The following is a 19,646-nucleotide window of genomic DNA, read 5'->3' as shown; positions in this document are numbered from 1 at the left end:
CACAGGTGGAACTTAGTGATGTCTAGTTCTTAGGGTCAGTAAGTGGAGTCTCTCTCCCTAGGCCTGAAAGACCTCACAACATCCTGGAGAAAATACAGGCCTTTGGTTGAATGTTTTCTGAGGCACAACCATCATCCTACAAGATAATGCAAGTTCTGGACAATTTGCATTGTTAAAAGGTCCTTATGTTGAGAACATCTCTGACTTTCTGCAATTGTCATATGTTGGTCTCAGTTGGCCCTAGGATGAGATGAGTATGGCACTTGCCTAGGGGGCGAAAGTCAAGGGAGTGCCAAAAAACTCACTAATCAAGAAAAATAATACTTTAATGTAATATATGAAAAAATAAAACCGCAAAAAAATCTACAATGAACAAAATATAAAAGTATTCAATAAAGATATGCTCCAACAGGGCTAGGATTTGGGTGAAGTGAGTGACGTGAGTCATACAAGTATAGGGTCAGCTCCTGTCTTTATTGGAAATTTTGATTTCTTGGGGTTCAAGTTCTATATGAACATTGGAGATTTAACCCTCAAAAGGAGCCAGACGAAAGACATTGGTCAATGTGTGATCATCTGTAGGAACTTCAATGTGTGTGCTTAGAGATATCAGTGAACTTCCTGTCTCTCGCTTCTGTTTTAGTTTGCTACCACCACTACTCTCTACTTCTTATCACAGTTCTCTTAAACTTCCTCATGTCTTGGCCTCCAGCCCTCATTGCAATCCTTTTATACTAGATGATTCTTATGCAAATACACCTGAGAAGTCCATTCCCGACTCCATTTTAATTGGCTTGGATTGGAATATTTTTTTGTACTTGGGTGAAAAAATACCAGAAATCTCACACAACTTTATTTTCAAAGTACTGTGTTTTTTCATAGCCCTTTAGTCCATATTGCCTTGTCTTAGTCATTAAACATGATCAACATATTCTATTTTTCTACAAAACCAAGGTAACCATGGAAAAGTGTTTCTCCACATAAACTGACCTAAGAGGTTTATGTTCTGCAGAGGCTTCCTAGTAAGTTTGAATTGGTGATGGAAATAGACATTAGATACTAACAGAATATAAGAAACCATTCTTTAAGCCTGCTTTAAGCAATAAACTCCTGTCTGCCCCAAGCTGTCTCAGAATAAACAGCCTAAGTAATCACTATTATTTCTATTGGGCCTCACATCCAACTACATCACAGTATCAACATCCTCTTTATAAGCAAGTGTTCACACTTTATAAATGTTCTTTATGTAAATGGTGGTAGAAAATTCGAAGTTGGATAATTTGAATTGCTTCTATACTTGTACCTAAAAAGAAAAATCATAGAAGACAAAGCATCATTGCCTGTAGGAGTGGAACAGTGTCTGAGATCATTATCATTTCACTTCCTTTCATTTTTTCTATAACTTTTTATTGAATATATTTATTCTTCACTTGTATATAATCCAAGCAAATGAGACATAAACAGGTATATGTTTATTCGGGGGGGGGAAACAAATAGAATAGTAAAGACTATGCTTATTTTTAGTTAAAAATTGCAGGCTCTCCAGGTTTCAGAAGAAAGTTTAGAAGATGATTCCCTTTGAAATGGACACCAATAAGAGCTAATGTTAAACTGAATGACATTAATAATTTTGAGATGACTGACTTTGAGGGATGTTCTGTAAATGATTTTCTGTGTAAGCCATGCCATTTTCTTGGCCTTACCACAGAAACATTAATCTACTGTGAAGTGTTGAAATATGAACTGCAATTGGGAACACTAACATATTTATGTAAAACACAAAATATGGACTGAGAGAACATTAAGAATAAGAATTTGCTTTTCTGTAAGGAACAGAGGCAGTTTATCTGTCAGGCAATAATGACGACGACCGAAAACAATTTTGATTTATTAAGTATGAGAGGAGCAAGCTAATCTGAAAAGCGAATCCAGTTTTTTTTAGGCATATTAATTTGGGTTATTTCAACAATTTTAGAAAGTCAATATTATTATTTCTGCTTGAAAAGTGAGCAGACTGAGGCTCAGAGATGTTATATGCTTGCCCAAAGTCACACAGTTAGCATGTGGTACATCATTGTGGCAGTATCTGTGGTCAGGTCTGTCTGCCTCCAACACCTGGGTTTTTCTCCATGAGCTCCTTCTCAGGTGTCCAGGTATTTTCTCCACTAGAACTTCATACTCTTTGGTGAAATAATTCCCAGGTATCATCCCAGGTTGGACAAAATACATCACAAAGTTCTCCAACTCAGATCCACAAATCGGCAGGGTTTTTTTTTTTTTTAATTAACTTCTTTCTCCAAGTGCATCAGTTTTGAAGAATGTGTACCCTGGATGAAAAAAAATCAACATTCCCACTACTGGAAAGGAATCATCTATTCTCTCTATTAATGGTTCAGTATTCTGGTTTTCAGATTGTCTTCCATAAATTATGTTAGTTTGAATCTTTGGTTGGCACCTGACCACCCTTGGATGAACTATGAAATTCAACTTTCTGAAATGACAAAAATGAGGGATGACTCCATGGGCTTTCCTATGGTTTTCTTACAAAACGTCTCTCCAGGAGCCGACAAAAGCCAGATTGCTGTGAAGTTTCTGTCTTTGAACATGCTGGTACTCTGCCTCAAATGCCTTCTCTGCCTTGTTTCCTGAAAAGTCTCCCCTCCTTTAAAATCCAACTAAGATGCCCTCAGTTCTTTCGTGAAATCACTCTGGAAACCCTCAAAGTCACTCTCTTATTCTTTTAAACTTCCATATATTTTACACATACCACTATTATATTCACTCAGCACTTCAAAGCAACTCCTGTATAATTCCCTTTTCTCGTCTAGCCTATGAGTTACTCAACAGTGTAGATAAAGTCAGAGTCTCCTTGTTATCCGAGCACCTATTATAACACTTTGCATTGGAACAAATCCTCAATGAATACTTGTAGAAATGACATTTAAAAACCATACATACAATATTATTTTTGAAAACTGTAGCCTTCAGGAAGATGTAAGAAGACGAGCACTTATAAGGGGCCTATTTCCTTGAAGAGCTTAACTAAAATCATGGTTGTTGAACTGAGTTCATTCTAAGTTGACTGAAGTTGATTCACTATGAGTAAATTTCCTATTGTATCTTTTCTTTTGCTTGCATTTGGTCTTTCATGTTTAACAAAACCTTCTGCTTATAGAATCATAGGATGCCTCAAATAATAGTGAGAAAAATGGAGTCTGGGAAAGACAAGGGATTTACCACAAATCATAGCTAAATAGGAGAGGTGAACTAAAACTCTGGCTCTCTGAGACCCTTTGTTAGTCTTTCTAGTAGACTAAGGTGGTACAGAAAAATAGTAATAATAACCATTTTAAGCTTGTTTATAGGTCTTTCATCTATTCAGAAGAAAGTAATTTTTTAATAGTCACAGGGGGCACTATAACATGGAATAAGCTGCCACCAGGTTTGGTGACTTTCCAAAGAAGGTCATTCATAAATTCAATGTTAGAAATATTAGTCCCATACTGAAAACTGTGGTTTTCTTTTCTCAGTGACAAATAATAAAATGCAAGCATGGGTTCATCCATACACACTAGTTGTCAATAATAAAATGAGGAGATATTGCACTGACCATAGTCTGTGTTTTCTGGCTCCCAACAATTTGATGGCCAAAAATAGGGTGTCTGTGGAATGAAAAGAAGTGGAACTTAGGTTAGACACATAAAGAATTAGTGGGGTTCCTTGTTTATGAGCTGTGTTTATCTTCAGCAATTACCTAGAATAATTTGCTAACAATGTATGTTTTATTATCCATAAAAAGTACTCAGAGAGGTATTGTAAGGTTTTTCTTTTACATTTATTTTGCTAAGCAATTGTTCAGCTTCCAAATAGGTGCAGCACCAGCAGATATTTAAAACAGTGTACATTTGCTACAATTGTATGTCATCTGACAAAAAGGTAAAAGGACTGATTGCATTATTCAAATAAAAAGTGTTAATACACAAAGACTGAAAGCAAAGTATTATATTCAGGAAGACTCATGATGAGATATGTTTAAATTTAGCAAATTGTTTTTTATGATTTATGTATTTCATCATTGCCCTCAGTAGATCCAAAAGCTCAACCGTCAAAATCTTTCCTTAAGATTTGGCAATCATTTGCTTGGTTCTATTAATTATAAAATGCAGCTCTCAACATTATCTAGCTAGATTAAAACTTTTCCCCCTCACTTTAAAAAATATTTTTTGATAGAGACACTTATTACTCTAAATTTTTAAACTGCACAAGTCAGAGATGATTTTTTTTAAACTAATATCTTAGTTGATTGCTTAACAACAGACAGATACATGATTCTGTGAAATTCTGGAAACTGATTGATGAAACTACAAAGAAAATGTCTGATCAAGAAACCCCAATTATTATCATCAGCATGTTATATTTTCTGATAGGGCTTTTCTAGCCCTGATGGCTGGACATGCTTGGCTCTAGACCCCGAGGATACTCCATCACCACCAGTCTACTCTTTCAAACTGTTTCCTTGGATGATGATGGCTCTGGGATTCAATGGAACAGTGACTACAGACATCAGCCTTGTGGGCTTAATTATATTTATTAGTTAATTATATTAACAATCTGTGTGTAACAAGCATATTTAGGGTAATCTCTGATTACCTGTTTGATAATTCTGCCTTCTAGAGAGGGATTCTCAAGGAGGGGAAAATGGTAATTGGGAGAACTGTTTGAATCTCTGGGAGAGAGCCCTTCCAAACTGTTTAGGACTCCCAGGGGATTTGATTTACCCTCTATGCTTTCTTGGGAATTGCTCCAGTATCATAAAGAAGGCTACTAATATTAATTTTGTATATATATGAACAAAGTGACAGAATACATTTAGAGGGTAAAAAAGTTGAAGCACTAGATAAAGGGGGATATCAAGGCTTTATACAGCACCCCCTCCTTGGCAAATGAATCCACTTAACCTAGTCTGAGAGTAAAACTGGGTCACTACTCTAGGAGAACCATAGAGAAACAAAGTAGTTAAAAATTCCTTTCACGTGGGCTGCTAGCTTTTGAGATTTGTCATAGAATGCATTATTCCCTTTGGGTTGCTTCTTTATTTTGGGAGGGGTGTGTGTGTGTGTGTGTGTATGTGCACACATGTGTATGCATATCTATTTATCTAACTCTAAAAATATATACTCTAGACAGACTGGTCAGACACATACATTTTTTCTCAAAACCACAAGGAATGTTTTCAATAGCATTCTTATAATTTTTCTTTATTTTTCTATCATTTACTTTAGTGAAAATTTCCTGACTGTAAAAATAAATGAATGAAGCTATTTTATCCTGTGATATTATGTGGAAAATGTACAAAACCAACACTCTTCACTAATATTGCAAGACTTTTTTTCTAGGAAAAATATTTTGACTTATAGTAAAAGAAAATTTAAAACACAAACCCTTATAGTTGGAATTTAAAAATTTACTTCCACAGTCAAACTAGGCTTTAGGACATTCTAATGTATGAGTTTCTCTGCTTTTCAGAGTTTGCTTCTTTAGCCGTGATAAAACAGATCCAAAACTGTCTAGCCATCGCTCGGTAATCTTTGGCACCTATACTACTGTGATGAAAGTCATGAAAGTGACCTGGATAATCATGTCAGAACTCAATTTCAGTTAGCTAAGGAGGATAAATTAGACAATTGCAAGTTTACAGTAAATACAAAAATCATATGATTGAAAAATTGAGACACATTTACTGCAGCATACCAGTGAAATTAAAGTAAGAGTTCTGTTTGCCTCAAACTCATGCCCCAAAGCTTCTTCATATTCCTAATGATGGTTAGAATCTCAATCATTCAGTGGAGCAATTGTAAACACAATATTGCAAGTTTCCTATTTTAACCCATGATTTTTAAAATCCTTCCATGGAGTTGAATTTCAATTCAATGTAATAAAGAACTTAATGCTGCTTGGAACCAACACAAAAATGGAAGTAAACACCTTGAAGAATAATGTATTTTCTGTTATTAGAGCTGTTCAAATATAAACTAATTAATGCCTTGGTAGACACTGTAGCAGGAATTAAATTATCCCTGAATTTTCTGGGGTTTCTTTTGTTTGTTTTTAAAACCTTGGGTTTTAGATTGTATGGTTATTAGATTTATAAATATGTCACGTTTCTATCCTATTTTGAATGTGGATGTGTCATTAAAATAACATTTAATATTTAACATTAATTCATGTAATTTAAAAGATTATCTATCATCTATCATCCATTTAGGGATATTGAACTTGATAATCTTCTGCCTATACCTAGTAGTGATGTAATTAGTTTATCATTTGCACTCATTCCCTTGCTTTGTTGTAAAGTTCTTTAAAAACAGTCTCTCCTTTTCTGCAGAATGCAGGGTGATCCATTCCCAGCTTTGCTCATCTTTGATTCATGAGCATGACAATAAAACCTTGTCTGCCTACTAACTTCAGTCTGGGAATGACAAAAGCAGAGTTAAAGGTTGTAAATTATACTAATTCAAGACATCACCACTAATTTTAGGCCATGTCTCAGCTAGTTTGTTTTGAGGGAAATTTTTGAATTAGATAATTGTCAACAGATAGACTATATTCAGTGCTTCCCTTATAAATATATTATTTTATACACAGATGATTTTACTTGTAATATTGATAGCGAAGATGGATAAAAGTTGGTATTTTTGTTAAAAAAATACATTTCATTTAGAATTTGTAAGAATTTTTTAGGCCTAATATTTACTTAGAGTCTGCATATGAAAAACTTGTATAAGAAAATAAAATTTTACGGAAAATGTAATACTGCAATAGCAAAGTAACTCCTTTTAAAGAACCAAAAAGTGTTAGTAACACATACATAATTTGTTTGCTAATCACTAATAATTTCTATTTATTAAAATGCTAACTTTAGGACCACAAGTTACTCTAACTTAATAATAAGCTGTTTTAAGCTACCATTACTTTAAATTTAACTCTATAAAGGATAAAGCTTCATTATTTTAAAGCCTTTTAAAATTAAGTGATTCAACTAATTTAAATTGCTTGAATACTTAGGTCAGTATCACAGTTTCAGGAGATTGCTTTATTTACTAGCTATTCAGTGCAGAAAGTCCTATGATTATTTGCCTTTGATAGATGTGCCCTAAGGAAGTGGCAGTGAGAGTTTTCTAGGAGGACAATGATCTTTGAGAACAATTTTTTTAAAACATATTCCCTCTGTTTTCAATTGCAAAGTCCAAGCAAGTCCTTAGGCATCTAAGTCACTTTATTTAGATATAGAACATCTAATCATTCAGAGCTAGTGAGAAGAATGCTCCAATGTCTAAAAGTTGGACGATGGGGAGAATCCTCTGAAAATACCTAGAGCTAGAGTTTGAACTCTGGCATTTTATGTGCCTTAATTTTTTGGGCTGGAATCTTCCAGTCAGTTACTAATGAACCATAATGTCTAATGAAATGTAGCATACACTTCAGGTAAACCACTGTAAACTCAAGTGTCAACTGAATGCTCAATAACTGAAATTAGAGTCCACAATCATTTCCTGAAAGATTATTCTTTATAGGTATCTCATTTGAAAATGACCTAGAATGACTCTTGTCAGTTTATAAGTTATCTAAGGTGGCTTCCTGTCTCAGATGAGTATATGCACGCAAAGCATCATGCATGTCAGTCTTCATAGACTTGTAGGTCTCAGACATGCAGAGGATATGTATTTATTAGCTAAATTCTATCCTGGAGTTTCAAGCGTTCCCATGACTATTTGCTTGGACTGTAGATGGCTCTGGATCACGCAGGGTCCAGAGTGTAACAAAGTTAGTTAATCTCTCAACTTCCTTCCTAGCAAATAAATGTTACTTACAGATGAACTCTCTCATCTTCCTGAATTCCATTGTCACTCTGAATTTTTCTCAAACATTTTATATAAAATATAATTTAGATCAGTACACAATTTAGCTTTCACAAATCATTAGATTCTAACTAGCTTAAGTCAAAGTAAAATAAGTCATAATTTTTAAAATTTTTGTAAAAACAATGAAAATGCAGGCTTGTTTTTACTGTTAAAGAATATTTTTATTAAACTTACTTGGAACCGGTAAAAGGTGCCATCATCCTTGAGTGTGAGGACATGATCCGAGATTGGAAAGAAGTAGCCATGGGCAGCCATTAGTGTTCCCAAATGGAGTGCCTCCACTGTTTCATGAAAATAAACAAACAAAAAAACACATATAAAAGCTCTCTTTAAAACTGTTGACTTATAGCCATGTAGAATTTTATCTTGTTCCATTTGAACACATTCTTGCATTGGAATTCTCAGCATCCTGAAAAACCTGTTTTTGTACTTCTTCTTTCAGCTCTTTCACATAAGGTACTAAGATGGCTCTGCTTCTTAATAGTGACTGTGCAATGACCAACAGTGCATGGCGACCAGCCCATGAGAACATAAAGTTATGGAACATTGAAACTGAAGGTTTTTCTGAAATCACAGAATCTGGTTCCTTCATTTTATAGATGGGACATATTTTGCTATATGTTAATAATCTTCAACAAACAATTCTATTTGGCATTTATATAGCACTTTAAACTTTAAAAAGTGTTCTTGCTTGCATCACCCCCTGCCCTGTAATATGAATATCCAATACTATCAGCAATTTTTCTAATGATATGGATCATTACTAGAGGCAATGTTAACAGGCAATGTTAAGGCATCTAGAAAAATTTATGCTGCACTAAGTGAGCCTGCAGTCTGTGGTTGGCCAGACTGTTCTAGCTTTTACTACTCTGTATACAGTATTCTATATATGGACTATGTAGAGGTTTATATGACAATGAAAACATTATATTTTCCCAGTAGTCTGGGAAATAGTTGGAACATAATACTGTAATTTATGCAGTAAATTACTCTCCACACTCCCATGCCTATATTGGCTGATAATAAGATAATTGTTAAATTTTACCTGTGATGGGGTACTACAGTGTCCTTTTAAATTATTATCTAGCATCTTGCAAATATTTTAATTGGTAACTTCTTCTACCTCCGGCCTCCACTCCACTGGTCTTGTCAATAATAAAGAACAACTGCTAATCATCCTCTTTGTCATGTGTCCAGAGACTGTTATTAAGCGTCCCAGTCATCTTGTTCACACTCCCAATCAAGTCTCTCCCTGCATAGAATGTTCTTTTTCTGCAAAGGAGGATTTTTTTTCATCACTTACGCATCCTTTTAGTTCAAAGTCAAGATCTCCTTTAAGTCTAAGCTGCTTATAAGTATATACCCACATATTCTGTGATTCTTATTAAAGCTCAGGAGGTAGTGTGATATTGTGGGAAGAACAAAACCTTTGGAGATACTCACTAGCTTTCGTTACTTAAATTCTCTGTAACTCTCCTATCCATTAATAAAGGTAATAAACCCACCTTGCAGAGCTGGTATGAAAATCAAATAAGAATATATGTAAAGAAGAAGATGGAATAGTACCCTGTGCATAGTAGATACTCAACAGATGGTAGCTATTGTGCTTCTTCATTTACACACTGAATGATTTTTACTTTTCTTTAAAGTATTTTCAGGAAATCCACTTCCATAAATTTGCCTTCAACTAGGCTGAGTGGGGGAGCTGGCAGTCCTAAATAGCATCAGCCAGTTATGTCTTCTTTATGTGGATTATTTATAAAATTAAAATGGCAAGAGGATCTGTGAAGAATGCTGGCCTATAATAATGAGCAGGTGCTTACAGCCTTGGTCATGTTCAGAATCCCTGGGTGTTCCTGTCTGGTAGCACTGGGCAGAGCAATGTATTACATCTGTTTGGGGATTTCAAAGTCAGGTGGCCCACCTAGCTTGTTACAACCATCTTTATTCATTTTATTCCAGAAGTCTGTGGCCTAGGAAAATATTATTAGCACTACTTTCCAGAAAGGTAAATTGAATTATGGCACATGAGGAAATTTTCAGTGTATAGATACAAGAAAGGAGAACAGATGCCCAGAAAGATTAATAGTAAAGAGTTTCTAAACTCTAAGCACAGGGAAGAGTGTGACTAAAATAAAACAAAGAAACATCAAAAAACAGGTGCTAATGTGTTGATGAGGATTAGAAAAACATAGTGTAAGTAAATATAGGGAAGCTGCAGAAAAGAAAATCAGAAGCAAATGAACATAAGCAAGTTCTTACTTTTCTGTATTCAATAGATACTAATTATATGATAAATCATACATTTCTAGAGGGCAAGATGAATGTCTGCAGGTTTTCTTCACATAACACTACCATAATTAGGTCTGCATAAATGCTTGCTGAAGAGAATAATAGTGAATTAGCAAGTAATCTCGACCTCTTTTTTTGAGGTACAATACTCCGTTTTTGTTTGCTTTAATGATATATATTCTCATTTTGCAACCCTCCAAGAGATTCTCATGCTCCATAATTTTATTAATAAGGAAAATTGGTTTTGATATGTTTTTTAAATGGCTTGAATTCAATAGATGTACATTTGTGGTGGTATCAATAAGATCAAAATTTAGTTTCTGCATGGCCCACACATAGTTCTATGTAGAGGTCAAATCAAACTATTTAACTTAATATATAAGAGGACTCAACTTCTAACAAACCTTATAAAATGATTTCAAGGTCATTGGTCAAACAGTAACCTAGAGAGATTGAGATTAGACAAGTTACATGCTCTATCACAGGACCTCCAAAGAACATGACCAAGACAGGATGAATGGTTAGATGAAAATCAGGGCATCGGGATGAATTTTCTGTCTCATTTAAGGCTATAAACTTGACATGTAGCATAGCAGTAGCAAAAGTAGCTATTGAATCAGTATTTCCTGAATGAGTGAATAAGTAAATTTATGAATAAATTACATATGGAATATGAAAAACATATACTGCACAAAAAAAACTAGTTATCTTGTGTTGTGATGATGAGCAGCTTAAGATCTGCCAAGATAATTTAGATGTTCATAATATCTTTTCAAAATACTTTTAAAGCTTTTGAGGTGGGACTGTTCTAAGTGTTTTATATGGGAAAAGATAATAGTGATATAAATGGCATAAATGCCACTAAGAGATTTTAGGGTGGGCTTGGGATAGTTTTCTCAAGGTTGAATTGTTTATTGTGAGTAATAAGCACGGAGCTACATTTCCCCATGATCCAGCTGCCCCTGAATCTCAGCATAGCCTTAATCTAATAAGAAGCTGAAGGACCACTGGCAGTCTTGGAACCAAGTGTTGAAAGAATCTAATGGGTAGTCTATCAAGATCATCCTCCCAATAATGGCACACCAGATAGCCCCACAACATTATGCTTCTTAGCAAAATAATTACGAATGAATCGTCTTGCACATGTGTTATCCATGTCACCCACACAACTGGATAAAGTTCAACAATAAACTTACCATTAAGATTCCAGTTTATTTTTCATTTGGATGTTCAAGCCATGAACAAACCGAGAAGTAAAAATGCATCTCTAAATAATTGTTACTATGTGAACAGCGTAGTGTAGCTTTGTTAAGCCTGATGTACTGATCACATTACTCCACCTCAAACCCTTAAACAACAGAATTATCAAAATCCTTTAAAAGTAAAAGGAATTCTGCATGGCGTAATTTGCTTTTGAATCACAACTACTTCAGAAAGTTAATAGGATAAAAAGCATACTATAAAAGAGACTTGTGTGTTCAGTTCTATATTTCCATATGTAGAAATATATATTTCTATATTCAGTTCTGTATTTATAACATATTTTCAGAACTCAGTAATATCTTCTTTATCCAGGGATCCCACAGCGGGTAATCTCAGCACCTCCTAAATATACCCTATAATTTCACAGTGATGGAACAATGCCTCTGAGTGAAGAAATAATAATAAAAAATTTCACTAAATCTTATATTTTTATTCCTGTCATGCATTTTTACTTTTATTTTATGTGTATATATTAGCAAATGTGATTGTTTCATTATCAACACAGCATATGTGATGTAGTAAATATGATTAGTGTTATGGGGAGAAGTATGTTAGAAGGAAATCCACTCAAAATAGAAAAAAAAATGACAGCGGATGATATGATATCAAGGAAAGAAAAACTAAAAAGTAGACAGAGGTAAGTTATTAAATAGTAAAATAACAGACATTTATCATGATGATTCTGAGTCATAAAGGAAAGATTTTGTTAAACTTGTTATTCTCTAAGAAGACAGGGAAGTGGTCATTAGAGAAATATTTCAAAATATTATACTTTTTTTTAGAATAGGCATTTGCAAGGTAAGATTAATCATGTAGAAAAATCACATACACAGAAGATTTCTTTTTTTCCAACAAGGCCAAATAAAAGTGACCTATTACTACAGTTAGGGATTTCTGAGGTAGGTCTATCTTCTCAATAGTAAGAGTTAGTCAAAGAATTAAGTATTGGGGCTTCCCCCCCCTTTTTTTTAAATCATTTCCACATAGAAAAATGAAGTGCCACTTGCCTTTTAGCAATCAAAAATCAGGATTTAGAAGTGTACAATATGGTAAAATAGATTAGATAAAATAGATTCTATTTGGGAGAAATAAAAACAGAAGCATAATTTATACCAACTTTGAAGCTTACACTAGGTAATTAATTCAAGCAAATAATATTTCCAAACAAAGGAGCACAGTGTGGGGTGAAGCAGCTAGGATGTACAAGCCAGCCACTTGGGTTCAAACTCTGACTCCCTCATGTGCTAGCTGTATGAATGGGGCAGAAGGCTCACATTCTCTGGGCCTCAGTGTCCTCATCTGTAAAACAAAGATAATAAAATGCTGATTTTAAAAGTCTGTTGTGAGGAACAATTGAGATAAATGTGCAATGCACTTAAAATAAGGCCAGCCACATAGAAGTGCTCCAAAAATGTGAGTTATTATCAGTTAGTTGATATTATGAAAGGACACATTCAGTAGCACTTAGTCTAGTGCAAAAGCCAGTGGGGAAACTAGTAGCTGGTATTGATCTAGGCTTCCAGATCACGTTAAACACTTCTAACTGAACACTATTTAAAGTCTTCCAGGTGATCAAACTGGGATCTTTAGTGTATAGATGATGAATCTGCTCTGGAATATACTTACACTTATTCCTAGGCAGCAAAGAACACTACCCAAATCCCAAAGATTTGGTATCATAGTCATAGGAAAAGATTTCCAAAGGTAACATATTCTGCAAACCAGATTTACAATCTGAAAGATGAAAATGCAACAGATCAGTGAGAACTCCCACAATTCAGGAGCTGGGGGCAGGGAGGAATGATATGAGGACACACCAAGAATGGCAATGCTGAAAAACAACAGTGACAGAGGAAGCACAGGAACAACAGTCAGAATGGAGAGGATTTCTTAAGGAAGCATAATATTTTCCCAGGACTCAAAAAAATTAACTCATTAAAAAATTGGTATTGAAAGTAACAGGATCAAACATCAATGGCCCTTATCACTCACATAGGGTAGAAAAGTCTAGTTGCCTAGTATCAGTAAGTATGACACCTTAAGTGATTATTTCAATATGAAGAATAATGCTGAAATTTTTAAAAAGAGAGAGAAAGACCTATGTGATATTGGTGTGGAGAATTGGTTTAAGATCTATGTTATCTGGTAACTATAGGATATCAGCATGTTCATTTCACTGATATAGTATATCCTTCTGTATAACTGGTAGTTCCATCATTGTGTAAAATGAGCTGCACTTCAACAAGATTCTATTTTATTTATATGTGTGATTAGGTGCTAGAATAGTATTCAGATGAGAGAAAACTCACAATGAGGTTATTCAAGAATAGTGTAAGCAATCTACAACAATCACAAGAGCCAAGGCAATAATAAATGACAGTGGAAAGCAACATTCCCTCTAAAATTCAGTATATATTCTGCAAAGTTTCCACCAGTTAGTCTGGCTGAATGAGTTGGAAGGAAAGTAAGACACTGAGCTAACTTTAATAGACAGGGACTACTATATATAAAAAAAATAACCAGAAAGGATCTACTGTATAGCACAGAAAACTATACTCAATACTTTGTGATAACCTATAAGGGAAAAGAATCTGAAAAAGTATATATATAAAATGGAATCACCTTGATGTACACCTGAAACTAATAAAACATTGTAAATCCACTATAGTTCAATTTTTTAAAGACAGGGAGCTTCTGTAGCTTATGTTGCTTCAAATCAAAGACAGCACATGCTACTTAACAAGAATGCATGCATATCATGGAAAAACATGCTCAACTGTAAGTCATGGGATTTGAATTCCAATCATAGTCTAGTTTCTGTGACTGTGTATCTTAAGTTATCTCATTTCTCTGGACCTTAAAGTAGGCATCTGGAAACGCAGGGGTGGATCACTAAACTGTTTCCAACTCTGATTCTATGACATGGTGTGCAATCAACACTCATGCTGGAAGTTGTGGCAGAGATGCTGCCACATTTATTTTGCCTCTTTGTATCAAATGGAAATAGATATATTTCTTTCTCCTTCAGATACTCTTGCCATTGTGCCTGCACCAAAAATACAAACAATAAATTTAAATGTACAATATGAAATACAATAGCAGATTTGAATTTCAGTTGCTAAAAACTCAATCCTATGGTAAATTAAGAGTGATGTGTGCACAGAGCAAATGTAACACTTATTCCAAATAGATAAAAACTCGATTGATGTATGTTCTATCTATATATTTTCAAAAGCTAGTTGTAAAAATGCACACAAATACCCAGTAATTCATGCCATGTGACAAAATCTCCTAAATGCATTTGGTTTGAAAATCAAATGTCACTCCTAAAGAATAAGCCACATAGTGGGATTGCTAGGTCGTATGGTAGTTCTATTTTTAGTTTTTTAAGGAACCTCCATACTGTTCTCCATAGTGGCTATATCAATTTACATTCCCACCAACCCTGAGAAAACCATAATTCAAAAAGATTCATGTACCACAATGTTCGTTGCAGCTCTATTTACAATAGCCAGCACACAGAAGCAACCTAAGTGTCCATCAACAGATGAATGGATAAAGAAGATGTGGCACATATATACAATGGAATATTACTCAGCCATAAAAAGAAACGAAATTGAGTTATTTGTAATGCGGTGGATGGACCTCGAGTCTGTCATACAGAGTGAAGTAAGTCAGAAAGAGAAAGACAAATACTGTATGCTAACATAGCTATATGGAATCTTAAAAAAAAAAGGTCTGAAGAACCTAAGGGCAGGAAAGGAATAAAGATGCAAACGCAGAGAATGGACTTGAGGACACGGGGAGGGGGAAGGGGAAGCTGGGACAAAGTGAGAGAGTGGAATGAACATACATATACTACCAAATGTAAAATAGGTAGCTAGTGGGAAGCAGCTGCATAGCACAGGGAGATCAGCTTGGTGCTTTGTATCCACCTAAAGGGGTGGGATAGGGAGGGTGGGAGGGAGATGCAAGAGGGAGGAGATATGGGAATATATGTATATGTATAGCCAATTCACTTTGTTATCAAGCAGAAACTAACACACACACACAAAAAAAGAATAAGCCACATAGTCTTCTGATATTACCCTCTCATGGTACTACTTTTTTAAAAAATCACTATTCCTTAATGATATTTAAACCATAATGAAGTATAAAGCTAATTTCAAAGCTATACCCTTGGATCATGGAAATAGTCAGTTATTATGAAATTTCTAAGCAAAACAAGATAAAATTTCCTTTTGTCTCTATTTTGCAGAAATCATTGCTTCAACTGGGGGTGTAGTGTGGGATATCAGGACTGATGTCAGCAACTGTTTAAATAATCGTTACAACATTCAAAGCAAAAAAATTCCAGTTTGTGTAAGTACATGTATTTATCAGTTTTCTTTTCTTCTCTCTGTGTTTATATACTGGTTTATGTGTGTGTTGGAAACAAGTTAACCTGCAAACAAGTGACATCTAGAATTCTAATACACAATATATCCCATGGATCTAATCAATAGAGATACTCTTTTGCAAAGAAAAAGTTTGGAGCCTAGAGGAAGTAAATTTATTAAAATGAGATGTATTAGAATAATTTTTCTTTTTGATGTTTTAAAATCAGCACAAACTTCCATCAACAATTTTCATTTTAAATATTGAAACTATGATTATTGCATAACACTAACAATAAGGCAGGTTCAGAAACATAAAGAAGAAATATGGATGAGCTAGTAAAAGGATTAACACCGCTCCACAAAATTATTTTCTATTTTTGCACAATAAGCCAGAATTTATAAACACCAGATATTTTTAAAGGATTGAAATCAATCAGCCTCTAAAAAGTATATGGTTTCATAAGATTTTTCTAATAAAATATATAGAGTAGAAGACTCTATTGACAGAATTCAAATCAAGAAATTCTAGAAGAGTGGCCAAGATGGTAGGAGTAGGAGGACCCTGAGGCTCATGTCCTCCCATGGACACACCCAAGTTACAACTATTTACAGACAAACTATTGATGAGAAAAAACGGGAAGGCTAGCAGTAAACATCTTCTACAACTAAAGATATAAAGAAGGAACAACAACAGATGGGTAGGAGGGTGAGACCCAGTATAGTCAAGACCCACACCCCTGGGTGGGCTACTCACAAATGGCATGATAATTACAGTTGCAGAGGTTCTCCCCAAGGAGCTAGTGGTCTGAGTCCCACATTGGGCTCCCCAGTGCAGGGGTTCTGCACCGGGAAGACAAGCCCCTAGAGCCTTTGGCTGTGAAGGCCAGTGGGGCTTACTTTTGGAGAGCCAGAGGACTGTGGGAAATAGGGAATCACTCTTAAAGGGTGCACACAAAATCTCACATGCTCTAGACCCAGGGCAGAAGCAGTAATTTGACAGGAGCCTGGGGCGGACCCACCTGCTGATCTTGGACAGCCTCCCGGAGAGGAAGGAGGCAACTAGAGCTCACCCTGGGGACACAGACAATGGTGGCAGCCATTGTGGGGAACTTGTTCTATCACATGGACACTGGTGCTGGTAAGCCCCATTTTAGAATCTTCCCTCTAGCTAATTAGTACCAGCCCCAACCCCTCCCACCAGCTTGTCTGCACCAGAACTGGGACAACTCAGTCCAAGCAACTAGCTAGGCAGTGACACAGCCCCACCAAACAAGCAGGCTTGCTTCCTTAAGACCTCCTAAGTCCACAACTGCCCTGAGACCCAGCAACGTTGACCAGAGGTCCCAGGACCAGGCCCCTCACACCAATGCACTAGCACTAGCCCCAGGACCCCCAGGGCCCTGCAGCCAGAGACCTTGGGACCTGGCTCTGTCCACCAGTGGGCAGACACTAGTCCTAGGACCACCATCACCCACAGTGATCACCCACCAGACCCAGGACCCCTGGGGCCCAGCCCCACCAACCAGTGGGCCAAAAAACTCCAGGACCTCAGCGTCCTACAGTCCAAGACCCCAGGACCCAGCTTCACCCATTAGTGGGCTAGCACTATCCCAAGGACCTGATTTTACCTACCAGTGGGAGGGCATCAGCCTTGAGAATCCTTGGGTCCTGGCTGTGCTCAAAAGCAGGCCAAGACCAGTTCCAAGACATCTTGGAACCCCAGCCATATTGGGATCCAGACCTTCTTACCAATGGGCCAACACCAGCTTTGGGACACACTGAACGCCACAGCCAGCTGTATCAGGAAGTGGCCCCACCCTCAAGCAGATCAGCACTAGATCCAGGACCCCCAGCCATGCAACTATCAACTCTAGAACCTGGTTCCACCTACCAGTTGGCCAACACTAGCCCTGGTACAAAACTGGGGCCCCAGAGCCAGCAGCCTTGTGACCTGGCCCCTCCAACCAGTGGCTGGCAGCCTGTGCGCAAGGCAGGCCCTGGCAACCAACTAGACCAGTGCCAGCCATGCTCACCAGACAGCCCACAGTAGTCAGCCCATTACAACAGAAGGACCCATGCAGCCCAAATAGGAGGCATCCTTAGAGCATATAGAGCTGGTGATAAGAGAGGAGTGCATTGCTGGGATGCACAGGATGTCTCCTACAAAATGTGACTTCTCTGAGGTTGGGAAATGTAACCAACCTAACAAATACACAAAAACAATAAATTAGGCAAAATGAGGTGACAGAGGAATATGTTCCAAATGAAGGAACAAGATAAAACCCCAGAAGAACTAAGTGAAGTGGAAATAGGCAATCTACCAGATAAAAAGTTCAAGGTAGTGATTGTAAAGACTTTCAAAGAACTTGAGAAAAGATTAAATGAATAGAGTGAGAAGTCAAAATTTTTTAACAGAGTTAGAAAATATGAAGAAGAACCAGAGATGAAGAATACAATAACTGCAATGCAAAATACACTAGAAGGAATCAACAGTAGATAGATAATAGGGAGGAACAGATCAGCAAGCTGGAAGACAGATATTCAAGCTGAACAGAAAAAAAAAAAAAAAAAGTAGAAATGAGGTCAGGTTAAAAGACCTCTGAGACAACATCCAGCATACTGACATTCTCATTATAGGGCTCTCAAGGGGGAGAAGAGAGAGAGAAAGGAGCAGAGAACAGATTTAAAGTCATAATAGCTGAAAACTTCCCTAACCTGTAAAAGGAAACAGACATCCATGTCCAGAAGCACACAGACTCCCAAACAGGATCAAGCCAAAGAGGACCACACTAAGGCACATTGTAATTAAAATGGCAAAAATTAAAGATAAAGAGAGAATAATTAAAAGTAGCAAGGGAAAAGCAACAAGTTACATACAAGGGAACTCCCACAAGGGGAACTCCTGCAAGGCTATCAGCTGAATTTTTAGCAAAAATTTTGCAGGCCAGAAGGGAATGGCACTCCCAACATCAAAACAATGAACATAATGGCAATAAAAACATACATATCAATAATTACTTTAAATGTAAGTGGACTAAATGCTGCAATCAAAAGACATAGAGTGGCTGAATGAGTACATGTGCATATATATGCTACCTACAAGCAAACTCACTTCAGATCTAAACTCACTTCAGATACATACAGTCAGAAAGTGAAGGGATGGAAAAAGTTACCCCATGCAAATGTGTATCAAAAGAAAGCTAGGGTAGCAATACTTATTTCAGACAAAATAGTCTTTAAAACAAAGACTGTAACAAGAGACAAAGAAGGATGTTACATAATGATCAAGGGAGTGATCCAAGAAGAAGATGTAACAATTGGAAATATATATGTACCCAACATAGGAGAACCTAAATACATAAAACAAATATTAACAGACACAAAAGGAGAAATTAACAGGAACACAATAAAATTAGGGGACTTTAACACCCCATGCACATCAATGGACAGATAATCCAGACAGAAAATCAATAAGGTCTAAAATGACACATTAGAATAAAAGGACTTAATAGATCTATATAGAACATTCCACCCAAAAGCAGCAGAATACACACTCTTTTCAAGTGCACATGGAACATTCTCCAAGATAGATAACATGCTAGGCCATCAAACAAGTCTCAGTAAATTTAAGAAAATTGAAATCATATCAAGCATCTTTTGCGACCATAACACTATGAGAGTAGAAGTCAGCTATAAGAGAAAAAACTTCAAAAAACACAAACATGGATGCTAAAAAATATACTATTTAACAACCAATGGATCACTGAAGAAATCAAAGAAATAAGAAAAA

The 19,646-nt window shown here is 36.1% G+C and overlaps 1 protein-coding gene across 1 annotated transcript in view; it reads right to left on the bottom strand.

Annotated features, from left to right (window-relative positions):
• The window catches only part of RGS7 (regulator of G protein signaling 7), a 614,965-nt gene that overhangs the window by 119,947 nt on the left and 475,372 nt on the right, over positions 1–19,646 (bottom strand). The window contains exons 6-7 of the mRNA XM_060088393.1: positions 8,097–8,203; positions 3,611–3,662 (exon numbers count right to left, since the gene is read on the bottom strand). Of these exons, the coding sequence (XP_059944376.1) occupies positions 3,611–3,662; positions 8,097–8,203 (159 nt within the window). The remainder of the gene's footprint in view (positions 1–3,610; positions 3,663–8,096; positions 8,204–19,646) is intronic.

This window comes from Mesoplodon densirostris, chromosome 2 (genome assembly GCF_025265405.1).
Source record: "Mesoplodon densirostris isolate mMesDen1 chromosome 2, mMesDen1 primary haplotype, whole genome shotgun sequence".
NCBI lineage: Eukaryota > Metazoa > Chordata > Mammalia > Artiodactyla > Ziphiidae > Mesoplodon > Mesoplodon densirostris.
The sequence above is the reverse complement of the archived record's forward strand: the minus strand, read 5'-3'. Positions and strand labels throughout refer to the sequence as shown.